The sequence below is a fragment of the Oncorhynchus tshawytscha genome, linkage group LG10 (assembly GCF_018296145.1).
Source record: "Oncorhynchus tshawytscha isolate Ot180627B linkage group LG10, Otsh_v2.0, whole genome shotgun sequence".
In the NCBI taxonomy this organism is placed as follows: domain Eukaryota; kingdom Metazoa; phylum Chordata; class Actinopteri; order Salmoniformes; family Salmonidae; genus Oncorhynchus; species Oncorhynchus tshawytscha.
This window is the reverse complement of record NC_056438.1, coordinates 64,643,716-64,667,201: the sequence shown is the minus strand read 5'-3', so window position 1 is coordinate 64,667,201 and position 23,486 is coordinate 64,643,716. Positions and strand designations below refer to the sequence as shown.

The window sequence follows — 23,486 nt, the reverse complement described above, 5'->3', positions numbered from 1 at the left end:
CCTTAATTGTAAAGACCAAACATATCCAGCAGACAGAACACAACACTGCTCTGGATGGCTGGTGCTGTGAACATTCAGCATCACAAAGGACATTGCATCTGTTTCCTGCATACCCACCAATTAACAGGCCCCCAGGGCCATCTTTCTCTACATGCTATTTATGACCATAACATTAGGCTAAAGTTAATTTGTGTATCGTCTTTAGAGGACAACACAATAAAAAAAAAACAGCTACTCGCTGGTGCTCTGGAATTTAACAAAGAAGCCTCCAGCAGTGTAATGTTGGAGCCAAGGCAGTGAACACTCAAACTCACTACACTGAAATGTCACCATTGCTTTGTCTCTACTCCTGCAGATGGTTACTGCTCGCCAGAGTGGGATGGCATTGTATGTTGGCCTGAGGGGTCTCCTGGGAAGCTGGTGTCCACTGCCTGTCCAGACTACATCTATGACTTCAACCATAAAGGTAACACTGGCCCCTTGATAGCCTGCAGTTCAACAGTTCTCTTGCACAGAGCTCATTTTCCATTTTAGGTCATGGTGCTCAATGCCCACATTAGTAAGATAGCCAATAGGCCGCTGAGATAGTGGATCATCTTTTATCTACTTTAATCTGTAACACAGCATGGAGCATTTCTTTTCAATATATTTATATAGCTATGGCAATGCAACAAGATATTGTAATTTTTTATGTAAGTACTTCATCTTACAAGGCTGTTGTGAAGTTGTTGAAATGCCCATGATTTCTGATGTGATTAGACAACTGCAATATGCACTTGCAGGTGAAAAGTAATTACATGTGCATTGTGTCATTCTGTTGTTTTCTGTAATTGTGTTGTATTCTACAGGACTAGCCTATCGTCGCTGTGACAGCAATGGGACGTGGGAGCTGACCACCACCAACAACAAGACATGGGCGAACTACAGCGAATGTGCAAAATTCCTCTCGCACTATAACCAAAACAATGAGAAGGTGAGAGTCATGTCCATCCCAGCATGCATTTCTCCGCACCATTAGACAATGCCAACTTTGTCAGAGACATGACACAATAGTAGTAGACAGGGACAGTGGCCATTGTGTGTCATTTATGAGAAAAAAAATGTGACATTTCAATCTATTCTATTCTTTGGGGGCTGTTGTGGCATTAGCATACATAATCAATGTGGAGGTATTAGAATGTTAATGATATTGGACGTGTGATTTGATTGGTCAGAACAAAGGTCCTTTTCACTACATCAGTATGCAGTGGGATCCTTTTCATTTCTGTCACACATCAGATGGTCCTGGAGGGGGCTTTGTGTCTAAGCATACTGGAGCAGCTACCTGGCTCACATTCTCTGAGTGTTCAATCATTCTATAACCTTGTCTGTAACTCAATGAGCATCTACAGTGTTCATTGTCTGTCTGTCATCCCCTTTGTTAGACTAATTTACCTTCTGCTTTTTCTGATGTTTCCACTCATTTGTAAGAAACCTAACAATAACAATATATATTTAGAAGATGAACATAAAAACCCTGTTTATAATTTAGATGAAGTGTCACGTAATGGAACAAAAGACATGTCCCCTCAGAATTGTTGGACTATTTGAAATGAAAACCAGACATGACAATTGACTTATTTCCCCCATGGAGATTATGTGAACAACACAACAGTAGGCAGGTAGCCTGATTGCTCGTTGAATCCCTGAGCTGACTAGGGGAAAAATCTGTGGATGTGCCCTTGAGCAAGGCACTTAGCCCTAATTACTCCTGTAAGTTGCTCTGGAGAAGAGCATCTGCTAATACTTGTGTTTGGAAGTGACTTACAGGAGCAATGTTTCACCTAGTTAAACTTGTAGTGTATTTGAGCTTTAAAACGGCTTATGAAGTTTGTAATATCCACTTTGAAATACCAGACTGGATTTTCCCTTATGAAAAATGTATCAACCCCTACAAAAATGTCCATTAATTATAATCCACATAATAATTGATTAAGTTGTTTTTTTGTGTCTTACTACTCAACTACCATACACTCACGTGGTAGTCGGGACTAGAAATATCCAACTAACTGGTTGAATGAGGCACGTGTATAACTACAATCAGTTAGCATGTATAACATTTCAGAGTTTCCTAGTTTCAACTAGCACGTGAACGCGGCATGAGCTACCGTACAGCGAGAGTTTGGACTTGTGTTTCGAAGGCAAAGGATGAGCCTGAGTCTTATTTAGTTTTACACAAATAATTGTACATTTTCAGTAATAAAACTGACAATGATTTATTTTTGATTAAAAGTACTGAAGATGGGAGTACAGTTGCTTCATGCATTGTATGCGTGTGCTTACTGTCACCCTGATATTGGCTACTAGGTAGCTACTTCCCCAGCCTTTGCCGGACAGAAGTGCTTGTCAAGCGGAGTGAAAGGCACTGTGTCCCGGTGATGTTGCCGTTCATGCCCTCCCCATTGAGTAGTAGACTGTATGTATGTATCGAGGTGATATCTATATGGTTATCCATGTTAGTTATTTATTGTGTAGGCTGCTGTCCTACTTGAAATAAATTGATGGGAGGTGAATCAATTGCCATGTTAGCTACCGCCGGTGACACGACCGTGATACAATAGGAAGCATCTCAGGTCGGCAGGCACGTCAATACAACACTGGTTCACTGGTCGCTGGCTTATCGACTCGTCGTGCATCCCAATCAGCCACACAAAATGGTGTTGAGTGGCAACAAATCATCCCAATTAGCTGATTCGCTTTCCACACACCTACTCCTTTCAACACACCCAGTCACCCATACTCCAGTCTCCATGGGCTGCAGCGACCCATACTCCAGTCTCCATGGGCTGCAGCGACCCATACTCCAGTCTCCATGGGCTGCAGCGACCCATACTCCAGTCTCCATGGGCTGCAGCGACCCATACTCCAGTCTCCATGGGCTGCAGCGACCCATACTCCAGTCTCCATGGGCTGCAGCGACCCATACTTGCATTCAGGGGCTGATTACCTACCGCCTCCTTATGAAGGCCCAGTGACGGAGCAGACAAACTAACCCATGGCAGCCCACTGTCCACTGGCGTAGAACTGAGTGTTAAGGAAATCCATTCGATCATTGAAATTAACACCTCTAATAACGGTTGTTGAGGGCCAAGGGGTTTAACCCGTTACAATCGTGGGAATTGGCCTATATGGATAAGGCCAAATAGAAATGTTTCTAACATACGAAATATGAGAAGCATATGCATAACCATGATTACAATTTAAATGGGACATTTTGGAGATTATTGGGAAATTACTGGACCAAAATTGAGGACGCAACAGTTCACCTGACACGAGACTGAATACAAACATTACGCTGCACTTTTCGCAGCATTTGACAATTATGAAATCTGAAAATACTCTGGACATATTCAATAACATTATAAGAATATTCATGGCAAATGTGGGGTAGGTGCAACATGACAAAGAAATTACAAGGGAATGAGTGAGGCCTAATGGGTGTGCACAGGTAATTTCAATGCAATTTTATGACTCAAAGAACAGTCTTAATTTACTTTATTTTTTTTGTTCTCCTAGCTATATATGTCCTTGAGGAACTGAAGCAAGCACACTTTTGTTTGTAACATAGGCCTGCACTGCTACCAATTACTGTTGTTGTTAACGCAATCTAAAAACGGTCCATTATAAATCACAATCTGGGTCAGGTGGGCATCATTTGAAAGCGTTTAGGCTCATTCTGTTCAGAACAACCCAGGGTATAATGCCATGTTATCCTGGGAACTGCACATCAAACAAAGTGATCAGAAACATTGATACTGGAAATTACATGAGTTTTATCATATTGAAATATGAATTGCACATTTGGACACACGGGTGTATGGTTTGCTTGTATGACATCAAAGCGGTATTTTTTATAATGTTCAACGTCTGATATTTCAGAACACATCAAATGCTCTTAATTTACAGCATTCCTCTCGCTCAGACAACAAAATAAAAAATACCAATTAGCAGGAGGGATGGGAACATCTTCTATTTCGGCATTATGCTAACAATTAGAACATGGTTCGAATCTTATACAACTCTGTATAGCAGAGACCCTAAGCTTTATCATACACTTAGTTTACAAAACATTAGGAACACCTGCTCTTTCCATGACATAGAATGTCCAGATCAAAGCTATGATCCCTTATTGGTGTCACCTGTTAAATCCACTTCAATCAGTGTTGATGAAGGAGACAGGTTAAATAATGATTTTTAAGCCTTGAGACAATTGAGGCACGGAATGTGTGTGTGTGCCATTTAAGAGGGTGAATGAGGGTATCAGGTAGCCTAGTGGTTAGAGCATTGGGCCAGTAACCGAAAGGTTGCTGGATCGAATCCACGAGCCGACAAGGTAGAAATCTGTCGTCCTGCCCCTAAACAAGACAGTTAACCCACAGTTCCACTGTTGGCTGTCATTGTAAATAAGAATGTGTTCTTAACTGACTTGCCTAGTTAAATAAAGGTAAAAAAAATGGGTAAGACAAAATATGTAAGTGCCTTTGAACAGGGTAAGGTAGTAGGTGTCAGGTGCACCAGTTTGAGTGTGTCAAAAACTGCAATGCTGCTGCAATGCTCAACAGTTTCCTGTGTGTACCAAGAATGGTCCCCCAGCCAACTTGACACAGCTGTGGGAAGCATTGGAGTCAACATGGGGCAGCATCCCTGTGGAATGAGTTTGACACCTTGTCGAGTCAATGCTCCAACGAATTGAGGCAGTTCTAAGGGCAAAAGGGCAACTCAATATTAGGAAGGTGTTCCTAATGTTTTGTACACTCAGTGTATTTTTAAAAAATATTATTTTTACTATTAAGAACAGATTTAACATCCGTGGAATAAGTTTAGAGGGTGTAATACTATACAATACAATGTAATATTATTAATCTACAATTTTTGTTCTTAACCCTGGGCAAAATGGGCCTGGTGGGCAACATGAGCCTGGTAGGCTCACAGGGATATTGTGAGCCTACCACAATACTCCACCAATTATACAAATTTCAATGTAATACTTATTGCATTCCCCCAAAATGTTTTTGGGAACATGAATGCACTGTAATTTAAAACTGCAAAGTCTTCTCTCTGCCTCATGGCAACATTTGTAGAATTGCAGGATATTAGCTTTAAAGCTACAACAACACAACATTTCTCTGTCACATGACAAAATGTGTAGAATTTTTAGGAAATTAGCTTGAAAACTGCAAAATGTTCTCGACATTGCCAAGAGCCGGGATTTTAAAATGTTATTTTCAAGGGCCCGAGAGTTGCTTCATACTGCCATGCACTGCCGACGTCTTTGTATGCTATTTTTTTATCTCACTCGTGTTGTGTTCTGATTATGGAGGGGGTCCCTAATGAATTTGCGACCACAAAAGGGATCCCCGGATCCAAAAAGTGTTGAGAACACCTGATGTATAGCATGTTACTGTACAGCCACTGTGTTCCAATTTCAGTGACCAAATCTGCCATTTTCATACCGAGTGAATGAATGGAAAGGACTACTGAATGGAATGGAATTAAATTGGAATGACCTCTGTGATAACAGCAGAATAAAGTAAAGGAGATAGATATCAGTATCAGTCATTTCTATGATTAAAGTTGCTTTGAAAAAAATCAGTATTGAAAAAAATCTATTTCCACATGTTGAATTTTCCCTCAAAATCCTGGCTACAGCACTTTGTATTATTTTGGGAGAGAGGTGCCTGTCATGTACCATTTTCTTCTGACAATCCAATCCAGCTCCAATCCATTTAAGTCAGGGGAAGAGGCTTACAATGAAGGTAATGAAGGTAATGAAGGTAAAGCTAGGGTGACAGGTAGCCTAGTGGGCCAGTAACTGAAAAGTTGCTGATTTGAATCCATGAGTTGAATACTAACTGCAGAAGCCTTTTTAAACCTCAAATACACTACACATTTGCAGGAAAGTTCTACTGCAACAGGGTGATAAAATGAAGATCCTAGGTTGGATAGTGATGAGATCTGCTCAGCTGACAAGGACAGGGCCAGAGAGCACATGAGAAGTAGGCCATCAGATAAAACAAAGAGCAGACATTCAGCCTTTGTGATTTTTACTGTCCAATGTTTTTTCTTCCCAATAGGATCTGTTTTCTCTTCAGTGCTGCTCAATGCAGCTTTTTCTCCTGTTAACCCCAACATTTCTCTGGTCTCTCCCCACCTGCATTCTTCTCTCCTTCTTTTAAATGTGGCTCTCAACATTAAGGTTTTGGGTGGAGGAGATTGTGGGTATCCATCCACATTTTGACGAGGCGCCCTAATTTTCCTCCTTTTTCGACTTTGAATGTTTATGCCAATGGTCTCCCGGTTCCAGGATTCATAGCAGCAGCAATGAAACCCTTCAGCCGCGCACCACAACTTAGGAACCCTTTGGTTTGGCGCTGGTTCTCCATCCCTAAATGATAACAGCAGTGGAGGAGGCTCTGGTTACAGCAGGCCCCAGAGTAGCCCCTCCACTAGGCTGTGTTGATACAGGGACCACGGGTAGCTAGCTGGAGGCCAGACCTAGATTCAAACAGTATTCGTTTTCTTGCAAATACTTTCAGGGTTGATTGAGCCTACCTGGAGAGCCAGATGGGCAAAGTGTATTATTTTGGAACTATGCTGTTGGTTCTATTACGCCAGGCAAGCTCAATCAAGTGCAGCTAAAGTATTTGAAAGAAAACAAGTCCTATTTGAACCCAGGTGTGCTAGCTTCTCACCTCTCCAGCAGTATGTCCTCTGGCTGCCTGCTCTGTGCTGTAATCTCCTGCTGGAAGCCCCAGCACTCTCCGCACCTCACCCAGGCTTTTGTGAGCGCGGCACATCTCTCAAGCCAAATGTTCAGTTTATTAGAAACCTGGAGTCATCTCAGTCAGTCTCTTGGTGGGCAGCCTTATTGCTTGGTGGGCTTTAGTCGTCTGGTGGGCAGCTCGCTGTCAGAATCAATGCACCCCATTTCATTCAGAAACTAATTAGAGGCCTGGAACGGTCGCACACCATGGCATGACCTTTGACCTTGGAATGGTTGCACACATTGACATAAGCTTCTGTGACCTTTGGTGTGCAGGCTGTTTAGTTTTTGGTCCACAGCAGTTTTCTATGTTGCAATGTGTAGCCTACAACTGTATTGGTATTTGGTATTTATTAGGATCCCCATTAGCCGCTGCAAAAGAAGTAGCTTCTATTCCTGGGATCCACATGAAACATGACATAATACATAGTACAGAACATTATTAGTCAAGGACTGAACTACATATAGTTCAAATGTCACACACAGCCTACATGTCAGTACATACACACAATATATAAGTCTAATACATAGTATATTGCAAATTAGAATACAAGATATATAAAATGACTGTGAGTCATTTGTCAAGAGTAACATTATCCTCAGTGCTTCTGGAAAGCATGAAATGTGTAACTTATTTATCACAGATTTATCGGGACAATATTGTGTCATTGGAATGGTAGGTTGTATATATTGTAAATTATAAATGTAGCACACAAGGCACAGAGGCCCATGATAGCTTGACATTATCAACAAATGTATGGGGACAATATTGTGTAATTGGAATGTCATCGGTCAGTGACTGTATAGCCATGTTTTATGTATTGTAAAATGATCAATCTAACACACCAGGCACATACTAGTCATGGATTTATGAAACATCTATCACTTCTATCACTTCCTCAACCAAACTACTGTAAGCAGGCTGACACCTCTGAGTACACAGTACATGATATGACAAACAACATTTATCCTTCATATGTCCTTGTCTCTCTTGTCCCAACAGGAGGTGTTTGACTGATTGTACCTCATCTAGACAGTTGGGTCCTCCATCTCTCTAATGTTTCTCCTTCATATGTCATTGTCTCTTTCAACAGGAAGTGTTTGACCGTCTGTACCTCATCTATACAGTAGGATACTCCATCTCTCTGGGATCACTTATGGTGGCTGTGGTCATCCTAGGTTATTTCCGGTGAGTGATCTACTTGTTGCCATTGGGAAAATTCCTTTCTCAGTTAATATTTTATCTTCCACCAAATCCCACCTGGGTTTGAGGGCTGGGTGAATTAACGGTCCGAGTGGGACAGAGATTAGGGTTAGTGTCACAGTAATGATATTGGTACCTTCCATTAAAATCAGGACAACTGTGGTTTAATATTTGATGGGGTGCTGCTGAGCGTCCATATTTAAACAATGCCGTTGGGAAATAGTAAAAGTACTGTGAATATGACACAACAAAGAGTAAGGAACAATGAAGAAATATATTGTCAAAGATGATTTTGATGGCAGTGAGTGACTTTCTTAATGGGAAAAACAGTCAATAGCCCTGGTGGTGTCTTGCTACTGCCCTAGACTGTTTTTTAAAAACCTTTATTTAGCTAGGCAAGTCAGTTAAAAACAAATTCTTATTTACAATGACAGCCTAGGAACAGTGCGTTAACTGCCTTGTTCAGGGTAGAACAACAGATTTTTACCTTGTTGGCACAGGGATTTGATCTTGCAACTTTTCAGTTACTGACCCAATGCTCTAACCACTAGGCTTGCCACCCCAGGTAGCCTAGTGTTTTGTGTGGTGAAACAAAGAAACAAAATGTGCAAAATGTGTATGTAAACTCAGCAAAAAAAGAAACGGCCCTTTTTCAGGACCCTGTCTTTCAAAGATAATTCATAAAAATCCAAGTAACTTCACATATCTTCATTGTAAAAGGTTTAAACACTGTTTCCCAATGAACCATAAACAATAATGAACATGCACCTGTGGAACGGTCGTTAAGACACTAACAGCTTACAGACGGTAGGCAATTAAGGTCACAGTTGTGAAAACTTAGGACACTGCTCTGAAAAACACCAAAAGAAAGATGCCCAGGGTCCCTGCTCATCTGTATGAACGTGCCTTAGGCATGCTGCAAGGAGGCATGAGGACTGCAGATGTGGCCAGGGCAATAATTTGCAATGTCCGTACTGTGAGACGCCTAAGACAGCGCTACAGGGAGACAGGATGGACAGCTGATCGTCCTCGCAGTGGCAGACCACGTGTAACAACACCCAAGTTACACCAGGAATGCACAATCCCTCCATCAGTGCTCAGACTGTCTGCAATAGGCTGAGAGAGGCTGGACTGAGGGCTTGTGGGTCTGTTGTAAGGCAGGTCCTCACCAGACATCACCGGCAACAACGTTGCCTATGGGCACAAACCCACCGTTGCTGGACCAGACAGTACAGGCAAAAAGTGTTCTTCACTGACGAGTTGCAGTTTTATCTCACCAGGGGTGATGGTCGGATTCGCATTTATCGTCGAAGGAATGAGCATTACACCCAGGCCTGTACTCTGGAGCGGGATTGATTTGGAGGTGGATTGTCCGTCATGGTCTGGGGCGGTGTGTCACAGTGTCATCGGACTGAGCTTGTTGTCATTGCAGGCAATCTCAATGCCGTGCATTACAGGGAAGACATCCTCCTCCCTCATGTGGTACCCTTCCTGTAGGCTCATCCTGACATGACCCTCCAGCATAACAATGCCACCAGCCATACTGCTCGTTCTGTGCGTGATTTCCTGCAAGACATGAATGTCAGTGTTCTGCCATGGCCAGCGAAGAGCCCGGATCTCAATCCCATTGAGCACATCTGGGACCTGTTGGATTGGAGGGTGAGGGCTAGGGCCATTCCCCCCAGAAATGTCCGGGAACTGCAAGAAGTGCCTTGGTGGAAGAGTGGGGTAAAATCTCATAGCAAGAACTGGCAAATCTGGTGCAGTCCATGAGGAGGAGATGCACTGCAGTACTTAATGCAGCTGGTGGCCACACCAGATACTGACTGTTACTTTTGATTTTGACACCCCTTTGTTCAGGGATACATTTTTCAATTTCCGTTCGTCACATGTCAATGGAACTTGTTCAGTTATGTCTCAGTTGTTGAATCTTGTTTTGTTCATACAAATATTTACACATGTTAAGTTTGCTGAAAATAAACTCAGTTGACAGTGAGAGGACGTTTCTTTTTTTGCTGAGTTTATAATGTTTTACCTTTGCCTTTTCCGTGAGCGTTTGACTTTCAAAAGGATTAGAGATAGCTGCCTTTGAGGTTGTTGCCTTGGGGCCAGTGTGTGATTGTGGTACGTGCCTCATCTTGCTGACATTTATATTCTTAGTTATTTTCATACTTATTGATCTCAGGCCATAGAGATCTATAGGAGAGCTGTGGTTAGTTTTTGCTGTTATTCTGTCTACTTAGTGGGATGTTTATATGAAGATATCGTTAATATATTGGTGTGCAGTTTCAGCCTCATCAAAATACTGTCATCTACAGGCTGAAACCTTTAAGGTGGGCTGAAAGGACAAATTTATTCTGACAGTCAATTTTATATGTAGTGATTTGACTGGTTGGATTTTATAGAGAGAGTTACTTTGTTCTTATCATTGCCTTAGAACAACGTATGACTCATATTCAACAGCATAAACGCTAATCCTTGAATTCATTTGATATCTTACAGTGAATCAGGTCCAGGAATTGGTGTAAAGTCGTGTTTACAAACATTCCGCTCAACTTGACTTAGTTTAACAAGGCGTCTCAGGGGTCCGTGGATGTCTGGGCTGAGGATCCAGCAGCATGTCCAGGAGCACTCCAGCCACGGCTCCCTCTTCCATTTAACGTCAGGCTTTTAAAACCCTTGGACACGAGAGAGGCAGGTTCATAAACGTTTTCTGGGGAGAGACTAAGTGATACATACTGCACATTAGCAGTAGTGTTCCTCCTCTTCACCCAATGCACTGGGGGACTGTTCACCTCACAGGAGACTGGTGGCACCTGAATCGGGGGGCACGGGCTCGTGGTAATGGCTGGAGCGGTATCAGTGGAATGGTATCAAACACATGGGTTCCATGTGTTTGATTCCATTCCGTTCACTCCGTTCCAGCCATTATTATGAGCCGTCCTCAGCAGCCTCCACAGGTTCACATACAATATGATTTTCCCTCACAACTTCATAAATCAATATTCCCCAAAGCAGAGCTTGTCTAATAACCAGGTTACCTATTGGTTTGACTACAGAGGTTATTCACAAGCAAATAGTGAGTGAATAATGATTCATAAGTTTTCTGCTGTCACTTATTATATAGCTCCCTCTGATTTAAAGATGTTGACAAGGGATATTTTGAGTGTAATGTGACAGATGCACTTGCTTGTCTGGGAGGAAATGCACATGCTCTTTGATCTGCTCAATACAGATCAGGGTTTGACATGAACGTTTTTAGCCACCTGTCCTTCAGACAAGTAGAAGTGATCTTTTACTTGTCTGAAAGCTTAAGTCACTTGGATGGTCTGTCACACCATGGGCCAAAAAGGTGACTGAACATTGTGTTTTTGATGCAAGAAGTCATTATGATCACTGGTGTTGACAATGGAACGCTGCTGGTCTCTGAACCCATGTATTGTATCTCCTGCCATTGTGGCCTTGAGCAAGGCACATAACCCCCCACAAAGTATAATACTGCACTGATAGGCTACTGTGTAAAATACATGTGGTCCGTCAACCGTCCAACTGGAGAGCAACTGGCTGTGAAGAATCTTCACCCAACCCTGCTCAAACACACCAGTCATCTTAGTCATCTTATCAAGGTTCTGTTGAGCAGCTGATTTTTTATAATGTGGGGTTTTCGAGCAGGGCTGGAGCAAACGCCTGCACGCACAGTAACTCTTCTGGAATCTCCAGGAGGATGTTGGCCACCCTGCAACATTACAATTACCACCAAATACTTTTTATGTCTTTATAAAAATAATTCCCTCACTCAATGAACCAGGGACCAAATGGCTAAGGTGGGTGAGGTTCATTCAATATTTGTGCTTTTCAATCCCCTAAATCTCTAGAATGTGTTATAGTCTGCGAGGAATTCAGCTGGCTCTAATTATGATGAGTACTCTTCTGAAGAGTGTGAAAACACACACCCACATTCACACACACATACTGTTCACACACACACTCACTGTGAAAAACCTTCACCCCTCCACACACTTACCACCTTGATAACATTTCAACATGGGTTCCTAGTGTAGTAATGGCTTAGTGGCAACACATTCTCTGATGTTTTGCACAAGGATTTCTGTATTTTTTTCAATGATTGTCTTTGGTTTGAAGAAGCCAACAGTATAACTTACAATTACCCCAACATGATGATTGCATATCACGGTGCAGATTATATCATCATTTATATTATATTTTTCTCCTCTCCTCTCTTCTCTTCCAGGCGGTTGCATTGTACCAGGAACTACATCCACATGCACCTGTTTGTGTCCTTCATGCTCCGAGGCATCAGCATCTTCGTAAAGGACGTGGTGCTGTACTCTGGCTCTGCCCTAGAAGATATGGAGAGAGTCAGTGTGGAAGATCTCAAGTCCATCACTGAGGCTCCTCCAGCTGACAAAACCCAGTTTGTAAGTGCCTAATCTTTTCTCCCCAGACTATAGGAAGTTTGGTGCGCGAGAATAGTAGGTAGCAGGCTAATGTAGTTAAGTCACTGACCAAACGCAACTGTGAATTATTTCCATAGAAAACAAATTCTGGAATACTTGCTGTTTACAAATTCTATAACTTTGTTATTTTGAAAGGTCCATTGTAAAGTGGTTGGATCGTTATAAAAGGCCTTCCTCTAAGGATATAGTGATCAGTGTAATCCAGGGACTATTGGATATGACTTACTAAAGTCGTTCCAGCATTCAGTATTATGAGTCATCAGTCTTTTCATTATAATGATTATTTTTTCATTACTGTCTGTCGCAGCATTTCTAAATTAGAAAAAAAGTCAATGCTACTGGGGAAGACTTGCCTAATGATTATAAAACAGGGAGAGCGAGAGAGAGAGAGAGAGAGAAAGAGAGAGAGCGAGAGAGAGAGGCTAAGTCTCTCTTGGCTCATGTGTATCATCCCTAGCTGGAGTGAGCATGCAAGGCTGAAGGAATCAGCTATGGACTTCAAAGTACTCTGGTAGAATAGACCGGCATAGAGGATGGCTTCTCTCGGGGCATACACAGGCTGAACCTCCAGGGATTCCCTGTTGTTTACAGTTGATCAGCATCTACAGATTGGAACAGTATTCATTAGGATTAGAATACATCTTTAATTGTACAAACCGTGATTGGAACCTAGAGGTTAAGGTTTCATCCTGGACAGGCTTGAATGTTGGTTTACTCACTACAAAGGGATTTCACGTTTATCAATGTGCACACTACCCTTAGAGTTTCTGTATGTCGCACCAACCCAGCAGTAGAACTATATAACAGTGCGAAGCAAGAGTGGATTATAAGGATTCAAAATGGCTTCAGGTCACTATAAGAAGATCCAAGGCATTCTGAATTGATTCTGCGATTGACAGGTCGTGACCTTGAGACTATAGTGCCTCGATCACAACGACAGCGTCATTGCATTTTGGTTCACCAGAACTACGTTCACTTCCAATGGAACACTGTGTTTGCCTTGCAGCATGTCGTTGCAGAGGCCGTTGCAGTGCGTTCTGTGTGGTGCATACGTTGGATTCATTCGAACGTATGCGTCAAAATGTATGCTTAGACGGCTCGACAGAAATGGTAACAGAAGGTGAATATTAAACTTCTGTTTCACAAATATCCAGATGCTGCTGCGTACCATTTTGCGCAATGATGCTGTAGGTGTGATCAAGGTGCAAGGTTCTATCTGCCCAAAGCATCGTTCTGAGATATAGAGCATAAAAGTTTTCACATGCCAGATCTCAGAACTGTTTTGTAGTGAATTCTTATTTTGTTAACCATTAAGGTCCTCAGCTTAAAGGTACCTAAAGTGCAGAGTATCAAAATCCTGAGACATTTGTAAATCTGTTTCTTTAGGGGGGTGCAATCGCAGATATAACCTTATGGCTCTGAAATGTCAATCTGGGTTCAGCCATAAGGTTCTGTCTGACACTTCTGAATTAGACATGTTCGGTTTTTAAGAAGACTATCTATTTGAATAGCATAAATTATAGAATAACACTATTGTATCAGGATAGGGTCAGAACACATCATCAAATACATTAAGACATGTATTATGATCCTCAGATGAGTTACTGTCATCACTGAACAACGATGTGATATCATTTACTGTAAGATTTCTGACAGTGTTGTTTTTTTTTGCTTGCGTGCCTTTATTGCTGGCTAGACTAGCCTAGATCATACTTAGAGGGAGATGGCAGAGACATGCGTTCTGATTCGTTTTGTATTTGTTCAGGCTTGTGATTGGATTGCAGATAGAACCTTATATCACAAAGTTCAAATTGGTTCATGCAGATAGAATTGTTTTTTTGTTTTGTTTTTACTTTAAAATGTACTTTTTCAAAATGTTTACTTCACAGAGATATGAAAAACCATCTAAAGATCAGATAGAACCTTATATTGCCTAGGTCTCAAGGTGTTGGAAGTCATTAGTCATTCATCTACAAGTGCTTGTGACCATGAAATAGGCTGCTGTATTTAAGGATGCTTAGTAAGCTCAGTATATTTGATATATTTGTCTGTTGTGTTTCCTTTAGATTGGCTGTAAGGTGGCAGTGACCCTGTTCCTATATTTCCTGGCTACCAACTACTATTGGATCCTAGTAGAGGGTCTGTACCTCCACAGCCTCATCTTCATGACCTTCTTCTCAGACAGGAAGTACCTCTGGGGATTCACTCTAATTGGATGGGGTGAGTGTTCCCAGAATTCTTTGGAGGTTTTACTGCAGATTCACTGCTACGAAGTCAAAAAATAAGCTGAAACAAACTATCCCAGACAGATGTATTAATCAATCAATTTCAAAAGCCATTCCAATGGTGTCATGTTTCGAGGAAGGTTTAGAAGAAAGCTGATAATATTGTTGATTCCACAATTGTCTACAATTCATTGGTTTCACACATACTGTGTGAGTTCTACTATAATCAAAACTCAAGAAGAGTTCAGAAAACTCGGCTGCACGGCTCCTGCATTGTACACACTGTGCGTATCTGTTATGTAAGCACAGCGCATACAATGTGGATGCCGTGTCACCCAATTGCCTCACTGCAAGAATCCGAAAAACTACATTATATTAGCAGTATATTACAAGGGTAATTTTGACTTGAATCCACAACGATAATTGAAAGAAAATGACTGTATTTTGTTTCTGAATCATTGTTTGTGTGATTGCAAATAATTATGCTCTGTTCTGCAGGGGTCTAGGCTGTTTAGTTGTTTTGAGATCTTTTTTATGTTTGTTGTTGTTGATTTACAGGGGTCCCAGCTATGTTTGTGACAGTGTGGGCGAGTGTGAGAGCCACCTTGGCAGACACAGAGTAAGTACTGCACTAAAATCCCAATTCGTCATTGATGATGTCAGCTCTAAACACATAGTACTGTACATTTGCCAGAATCTTTCATGTGAATGTGAAACAGGACCTTAGAACATGTTGCAGAATCCTCTTAGATTCTTAGAACATTTAAGGGTGTGAGTGTACATCCTCAATTTCATAGAAACACGCAATGCAGTATTTACACAGTAGTACCTCTCACAGATAGATTCTGACAGTTTTCAGGATAGGAAATGTGTGTACGGAGGCAGTAGTTTGTGTACAAGGACCATGTGTAAACATAGCCATGGCTGGTTGGATTGAATTCCAGCCTTGGACTCGGAGCCTAGGAACAGACTATAAGCACTGCCAACTTCCCCATGTGTTGTTGCTACACTAGGATAAACCGAAACAGATCAGATCCTGAAAGCGATTAGTTAAACAATTATACCTACCTGTATTAGTTTTTCATAAATGCCCTGTTTATCACTTGCAGGTGCTGGGATCTAAGTGCCGGCAATCTGAAGTGGATCGTACAAGTGCCCATTCTAACAGCAATAGTGGTAAGTAAACATGTCAATTGAAAATCTTAATTGGCGTAATGGCATTTAACGTTTTCGATTGACACGTTTACTTACCACAATTACTTACCACTATGACCACCATTTGCTTGCTTTTTGAGAGATTTGGCCTTGGTGTTCTACATTGTGTCATTGTCTGTTTTCAAAGGTGAATTTTATGCTGTTCCTGAATATAATACGAGTTCTGGCCACTAAACTTCGGGAGACAAATGCTGGCAGATGTGACACAAGACAGCAGTACAGGTAAGACGCATTACTCCGACTGACTGCTCCTCCTTCCCTGACTGCTTTATCATGACATTTGTATTCTGTTTTATCTCCAGCATGGTGATAGAAATATAGACTCTTTATCACACCAAAACATACCACCAATAATGTCAGTGATACATAGTATGGTGATACATAGTATGTATGAAAATGCATAATGCAGTGAATGACCACGATAATATCAAACTTAATCTCCTCATTACAATAAATGTCACACACAGTAAATCTGAAAATAAATGTTAAAAGTATAATGATAATAATCACATTGAAATCTGTACAGAACTGTAGAAATCTGTACAGAACTGTAAAGGTACAGTAGATGATCTTTGTAGCTGGCAAAAAAATAATAATGAACAATGGGGCAAAATGCCAATAAATACACAGAGTGTACAAAACATGACAATCTATGTATTTCCATGACATAGACTGACCAGGTGAAATATATGATCCCTTATTGATGTCACCTATTAAATCCACTTCAATCAGTGTAGATGAATGGGGGAGACAGGTTACAGAAAGGTGTTTAAGCCTTTAGACAAGACATGAATTGTGTATGTGTACCATTAAGAGGGTGAATGGGCAAGAAAATATATTTAAGTGCCTTTGAAAGTGGTATGGTAGTAGGTGCAAGGCGCACCAGTTTGAGTGTGTCAAAAACTACAACGCTGCTGGGTTTTCAAAGCTTAACAGTTTCCTGTGTGTGTCAAGAATGGTCCACCACCCAAAGGACATCCAGCCAACTTGACACAACTCTGGGAAGCATTGGAGTCAAAATGGGCCAGCATCCCTGTGGAACGCTTTTGACACCTTGTAGAGTCCATGCCCTGACACATTGAGGCTGTTATGAGGGCAAAAGGAGGTACAACTCAATATTAGGAAGGTGTTCTGTTTTGTACGCTCAGTGTAGATTGTAAGAAAAAAGAATCTTATGAACATTTGCTTGTATTTATTCAGGAAACTGTTGAAGTCTACATTGGTCCTGATGCCACTGTTTGGTGTCCACTACATAGTGTTCATGGCGATGCCTTATACTGAAGTGACTGAAGTCCCATGGCAGATACAGATGCACTATGAGATGCTATTCAATTCATTCCAGGTACTGACTTATGTTGTACAGCATGGATGGATGGATGGATGAATGAATGAACAAACTAACTAATGAATGAATGAACAAACAAACAAAATAATGAATTAATATACTACTGCGTATGGGTTTAGTCACAGGCAGCCAGCAATGGATCCGAAACGATGGGCTACTACAGTACTTTAAAAAGATCCACTAAGGGGCACTGCATCTGTTCTAGTGGTGTGCTACACATAATTAGCTTTTGAGTTATGATTAAACTGTGATGAGTTAAGATTTTGAGAGAGCACAGCTCAGTGTTTTCAGAGTAAGCAGCTGGTATCAATGACGTGAAGAAGTCACTTTAGATTGCATGGCATTCTTCCAGAGTGCTCTGGATAGATGCACAGGTCAACCTGTGAACTTTGAGGCTTAAGCAAAAATGGAATAATGTTTTTTTTATCCTTTTCAGGGATTCTTTGTTGCAATTATATATTGTTTCTGCAATGGGGAGGTAAGGATTACTTTGAACAACTTTGTTAATATATTTCTTTGTTAATGTCTGCAATGACTCATTATAGTATTTTATTTAAGACAAAATATGTAATCCTGAAAGATAATATAATGTTCAAGATGAATTGCAGTCACAGCATGCACAGACCTGAGACTCAATTATTGTAGATCTATTTAGTGACAATCTCATTTCTTTCCATCTTTAGGTCCAAGCGGAAATTAAGAAATCGTGGAGCAGGAGGACACTAGCGCTGGACTTTAAACGTAAAGCCCGTAGTGGCAGTAACACATATAGTTATGGACCTATGGTGTCTCACACCAGTGTAACCAACGTCACTGCCCGGGGGCCCCTGGCACTGCACCTCACCACGCGCCTTGGGGGCCCCGTCACCGTGAACGGGCACCGGAATCTCCCGGGGTACGTGAAGAATGGTTCCATCTCCGAGCACTCCATCCCTTCCTCAGGACAGGAGTTACATGTTCCCGAGGAGGAGCAGCCATCCAGTAACGTGTCACCGCATTCTGTTGACGAGGAGAAACCCTCGCCTGTAGTGGAGGAGGAGCGGGAGACCGTCATGTGACAATCATGTGACCTCTTGCGAGAGACCTTCAGGCAGCCAATAGCGCCTCCACTGTGAGGACGATCTCTGTCGGAATGAGTCATGGGAAAGATCTCAATTACATACTTCTTGTGTCCTCTCTCCTCGTCTCCAGAGGGACCTCTGGCTTTCTCATCCAATGAGTTTTGAAAAGGAGAAGAGGAGAGAGGGTGCAATTGAGAGCGTCCCATGAAACATAGCACCACATAGACCAGTCAAGCTTCTCAGTTGATTTTATTTCACTGCCTTCAATGTGTTGCAGCAAGTACTTTATAATGGATGAATACCAACCATGGTCTGTGGATGAACAGTAGGCTAATGTGTCAGACTGAAACAGACAGCATTGATTGTCCACAGGTCCTGTGGCTGAAGGTATCAACCGTATACTATAGGTCCTCATTCTGGCAGGAGCATGTTAGCTTATGTTAGTGTAGCAGATGGCTAAGTTAGCATACAGCTCACTAGCTCACATCTGCTACATTAGGCACTCCTAGTGATATGAGAATATGCCTGGCTGCAGTTGATTCTGCCTGCGTAGTTGGGGAGATCTCACTACATTTCAATTTGTTTGAAAATGTGGATGTACATTGAGATGACCCAACCCACTTTGATGTAGCTAAAAGGGAATACAACTCAGGTCCTCTAAACCCTCCATTCTAGTGCATCAGTTGGAGCTAGTCTGTAGTTTCAGAGGTGTGCTGGCTTCTAGAGTTGATTTATATGGAGAAAGGCCCAATGGATTACTTTTCCCCATGAGTATCAACTTTTTGTACAGTTTGTATTTTTGCTATTTAAAAGAGACTATCCTAATATTCAATGGCTAATGAAGGTTATGCTTTTTCCATGATGTGTTGATGATTACATTCTTCAATAATAATATTATATTTCACAATATATAATGCCACAAAAGTAACCAAAACTTGGAGCCCATTGGAGTCAAAACATGATTTTCCTGTGTTTTATATATATTTCCACACTCTGAGGTTTGAATAATACTGTAAAATTGTGAAAATTATGATTATGCCCTTTTAATGTAAGAGCCGTTTGAAAAGACCGCCTGAAATTTCTGCCTGTTTTGGTTGGATGGAATTTTGGCCTGCCTGGCAATATCACCAGGGGGTAAATTAGTTAATAGACCAATAAGAAAGAGAGTTCCAAACTCTGCAAATAATAGCTCGTTTTCAGTTTTCCTCTCCCAACTCAGACTACTCCCAGATAGTCCTAGCAAAATTCTTGCTTGAGAAATTACTCTTTGCTAAGAAGGAATTTTGGTTTCTTTTTTACCATTTTAATTGAAAACAATCACAGTAAGGTACTTAATTGTTACCCGGAAATGATTTGTTATTGAGATACAAACGGCTGCATTGGACCTTAAGTTTTGGGAGAAATGGAGTGGTAGAGACAGCTCAAAGAGGACAAAAAATGGCTATTATTATAATGGAATTGTAGAAAAATACTTTATTAACGTTTTAAAGGGAGGCACCCTCTCCAAAACTCAGGGTGCAGAAAACAGTAAAAAAAATTATACGGAATGTTAATTAGATGAGGAACTCCTAGGGATTCTCAAATTCCACAGGAGAATTCCCAGGGAGACTTATGAAGAGACGGACAGTATGAAGGAACACCAGAACTGAATAGTACACAACTGTTATGTTTTATATAGTCCAGTGTTTTGCTGCTCTTTTTGTATATACAGTATGTATGCATTTGCAAAGAAGTCACAATGTTTACAATGATAATAAAATCCATTCTAGCTGTGAGCTAAAATAGCATCAAAGGTCATGTAAATATATTAGAACTATAATTTGATATTTGTACAGACTGTTGAAAATGTTAAGGGATGTTGAAAATGTAGAATGATTTATATTGTATTTAGTGGTAAAAACATAGAAACTGGATATATACTATAGGTGAGGGACAACATACTGTATGAGGATTCAGGACCATAGAGTTAAGATTTCAGTAGAATGCCTATCAGAGGAAATAACATGAGACAGCTATTTACACTATACTCACATGTAATTCTGTGAATATGGCAGTTTAGGTTGATGGGAGTCAAGAACTCAATTGCACTCCGCTACTGTATATCCACATGTATACACTTTGACCCTACAGTTCCCTCCCCCACTACTCTATATCCACATTTATAATGTGGGAGGTTTGAGCCCTGAATTCTGATTGGCTGAAGGCCATGGTATATCAGGCAATATACCAAGAGGTATGAGAAAACATTTAGTTTTACTGATCTAATTACGTTGGTAACCAGTTTATAATGGCATTACGTCTCCTCTGGGGTTTGTGATATATGGCTAAAATACCACGGCTAAGGGCTGTGTCCAGGCACTCCACGTTGCGTCGTGCATAAGAACAGCCCTTAGTCGTGGTATATTACATTGGCCATATACCACACATCCCCAGGCCTTATTCCTGAAGTATATATTTGCGAAAATATTTCTAGTTACACTTTACATTTCAGTTCCATCACACTGCAGTTAGCTTCCCAGACAATGTTCATGGAGTGAAGTGAAAAAGTGATTTGTTTGTTAGTTTGTCACAGAAGCAGAATGTGTGTCTTTTAGAGTGTCAAGTAGCCTGGTCCTATACAGTACAGTATGTGCTGTAGCCAACTCTTCTAGCATTGGCATGCCTTACTGTATGTACTGTATGTTTGGCATGAAAATGAATGAACACATAGAACACAGAGAGGAGTTGGCTAAAGCACAAACAGACTCATTCACCAGGCTATGTGTATAGATGTCAAGGTCCCAACACGCAATGTCCGTTTCATTCCAATCCCTCCCAATAGTTCATATACGTTTTCAACCCTGTCCATCCCAATGTCTGTTTCATTCCAATCCGTCCCAATAGTTCATATACGTTTTCAACCCTGTCCATCCCAATGTCCGTTTCATTCCAATCCGTCCCAATAGGTTATATATATATATATTTTCAACCCTGTCCATCCCAATGTCTGTTTCATTCCAATCCGTCCCAATAGTTCATATACGTTTTCAACCCTGTCCATCCCAATGTCTGTTTCATTCCAATCCCTCCCAATAGTTCATATACGTTTTCAACCCTGTCCATCCCAATGTCTGTTTCATTCCAATCCGTCCCAATAGTTTATATATATATTTTCAGCCCTGTCCATCCCAATGTCCATTTCATTCCAATCCGTCCCAATAGTTCATATACGTTTTCAACCCTGTCCATCCCAATGTCTGTTTCATTCCAATCCCTCCCAATAGTTCATATACGTTTTCAACCCTGTCCATCCCAATGTCTGTTTCATTCCAATCCGTCCCAATAGTTCATATACGTTTTCAACCCTGTCCATCCCAATGTCCGTTTCATTCCAATCCGTCCCAATAGGTTATATATATATTTTCAACCCTGTCCATCCCAATGTCTGTTTCATTCCAATCCGTCCCAATAGGTTATATATATATTTTCAACCCTGTCCATCCCAATGTCCGTTTCATTCCAATCTGTCCCAATAGTTCATATACGTTTTCAACCCTGTCCATCCCAATGTCTGTTTCATTCCAATCCCTCCCAATAGTTCATATACGTTTTCAACCCTGTCCATCCCAATGTCTGTTTCATTCCAATCCATCCCAATAGGTTATATATATATTTTCAACCCTGTCCATCCCAAAGTCCGTTTCATTCCAATCCGTCCCAATAGATCATATACGTTTTCAACCCTGTCCATCCCAATGTCTGTTTCATTCCAATCCGTCCCAATAGGTTATATATATATTTTCAACCCTGTCCATCCCTTAGTCTGTTTCATTCCAATCCGTCCCAATAGGTTATACATATATATATTTTCAACCCTGTCCATCCCAATGTCCGTTTCATTCCAATCCGTCCCAATAGTTCATATACGTTTTCAACCCTGTCCATCCCAATGTCTGTTTCATTCCAATCCGTCCCAATAGTTCATATACGTTTTCAACCCTGTCCATCCCAATGTCTGTTTCATTCCATTCCGTCCCAATAGGTTGTATATATATTTTCAACCCTGTCCATCCCAATGTCCGTTTCATTCCAATCCGTCCCAATAGTTCATATACGTTTTCAACCCTGTCCATCCCAATGTACATTTCATTTCTGATCTCGGTGTGGCTTGCTATTCCTATTTATTGTCATGATCTTATATGGTTAGGGCACATGATCTTTTATACTGAAGAGTAGAGCTAAATATAAAGGTGGAGATCATTTTCTGCCTCACAAAGAGCTGTCGCGTGATATAAGCCTGATGTAAGGATACCATTGGAGAAAGTGTTACCCAAAGATGCCATCTAAGCCAACAAGAAAATGAAAAATACAGTAGAATATCCCCATTTTCTTATACAGTGGTTATCTTAAACCAACCTACATCCAACAAACATTCCACTGGCAAGTAGATACGTTTGGGACTATTATTAGTTTTATGTTTTGTAGGTATGTCCGTCTGAACTTTAACTGTCCATGTTTGGTTCGGAGGTGACAATGCTAGAGCCAGTGTTGATTAGGAAAAAACATTTATATATATATATTTGAGCACTTTAATACCCTATTATATTTCCTATTGTTGGAGCTAGGAACACAAGCATTTCATTACATCCGCAATAACGTCTGCTAAATATGTGTATGTGACCAATAACATTTCTTTTGATTTGATTTATTGATTGTATCATGTAAATGTATTGTTTTTTAAATTCAGTATGTAAACAGGCCAATACTTAATAGCTAATAGCTAATAGCTAATATTGTACTCGTTTTTTGAAAGTTACCTCTCATGGAAGTAAAAATTACATGATATTTTCATTGTTTTATTATTTATCTTATATTGAAAATGTGTCTGTCCTCAAAGAGATAGGAGTTGTTATTTTTCATTAATAGTCTTTATGCCATGTGTAGAGAGGGTGTGACTGTTTGTGTTTGAAATAGGACACATCATACCTGGTTGATTTCACTCAAAGTCGGTTGATTGAAGTCAATGTTGTAAATGTAAACGTGGGTTTAAAATAAAATACAATTCCAATCTAATGTTCATCATTGTATTGTGAATAAGACATTAAAATATATAATTGAACTGTAACTGAAGTGTTCATTGAATTTGAAACATCTTGTTTGAACAAGAACTTACATAC

At 40.8% G+C, this 23,486-nt stretch overlaps 1 protein-coding gene across 3 annotated transcripts in view; it reads left to right on the top strand.

Moving 5' to 3' along the window:
- LOC112260648 (parathyroid hormone/parathyroid hormone-related peptide receptor-like) overlaps positions 1–23,434 on the top strand; it is a 72,755-nt gene extending 49,321 nt beyond the window's left edge. Inside the window, exons 3-14 of one of the 3 annotated variants that reach the window (XR_006084349.1) lie at positions 356–466; positions 849–973; positions 7,897–7,991; positions 12,259–12,445; positions 14,551–14,704; positions 15,268–15,328; positions 15,819–15,885; positions 16,052–16,146; positions 17,125–17,266; positions 17,706–17,747; positions 17,953–21,275; positions 21,344–23,434. Coding sequence is in view for 1 of the 3 variants with exons in the window: in XM_024435920.2 (XP_024291688.1) it covers positions 356–466; positions 849–973; positions 7,897–7,991; positions 12,259–12,445; positions 14,551–14,704; positions 15,268–15,328; positions 15,819–15,885; positions 16,052–16,146; positions 17,125–17,266; positions 17,706–17,747; positions 17,953–18,327 (1,454 nt within the window). In the remaining 2 variants the exon portion in view is untranslated. Of the gene's footprint in view, positions 1–355; positions 467–848; positions 974–7,896; positions 7,992–12,258; positions 12,446–14,550; positions 14,705–15,267; positions 15,329–15,818; positions 15,886–16,051; positions 16,147–17,124; positions 17,267–17,705; positions 17,748–17,952 lie in introns of all 3 variants that reach the window. The other 2 variants (XR_006084350.1, XM_024435920.2) reach the window with 2 other exon arrangements.
- The last annotated feature ends 52 nt before the right edge of the window (positions 23,435–23,486 follow it).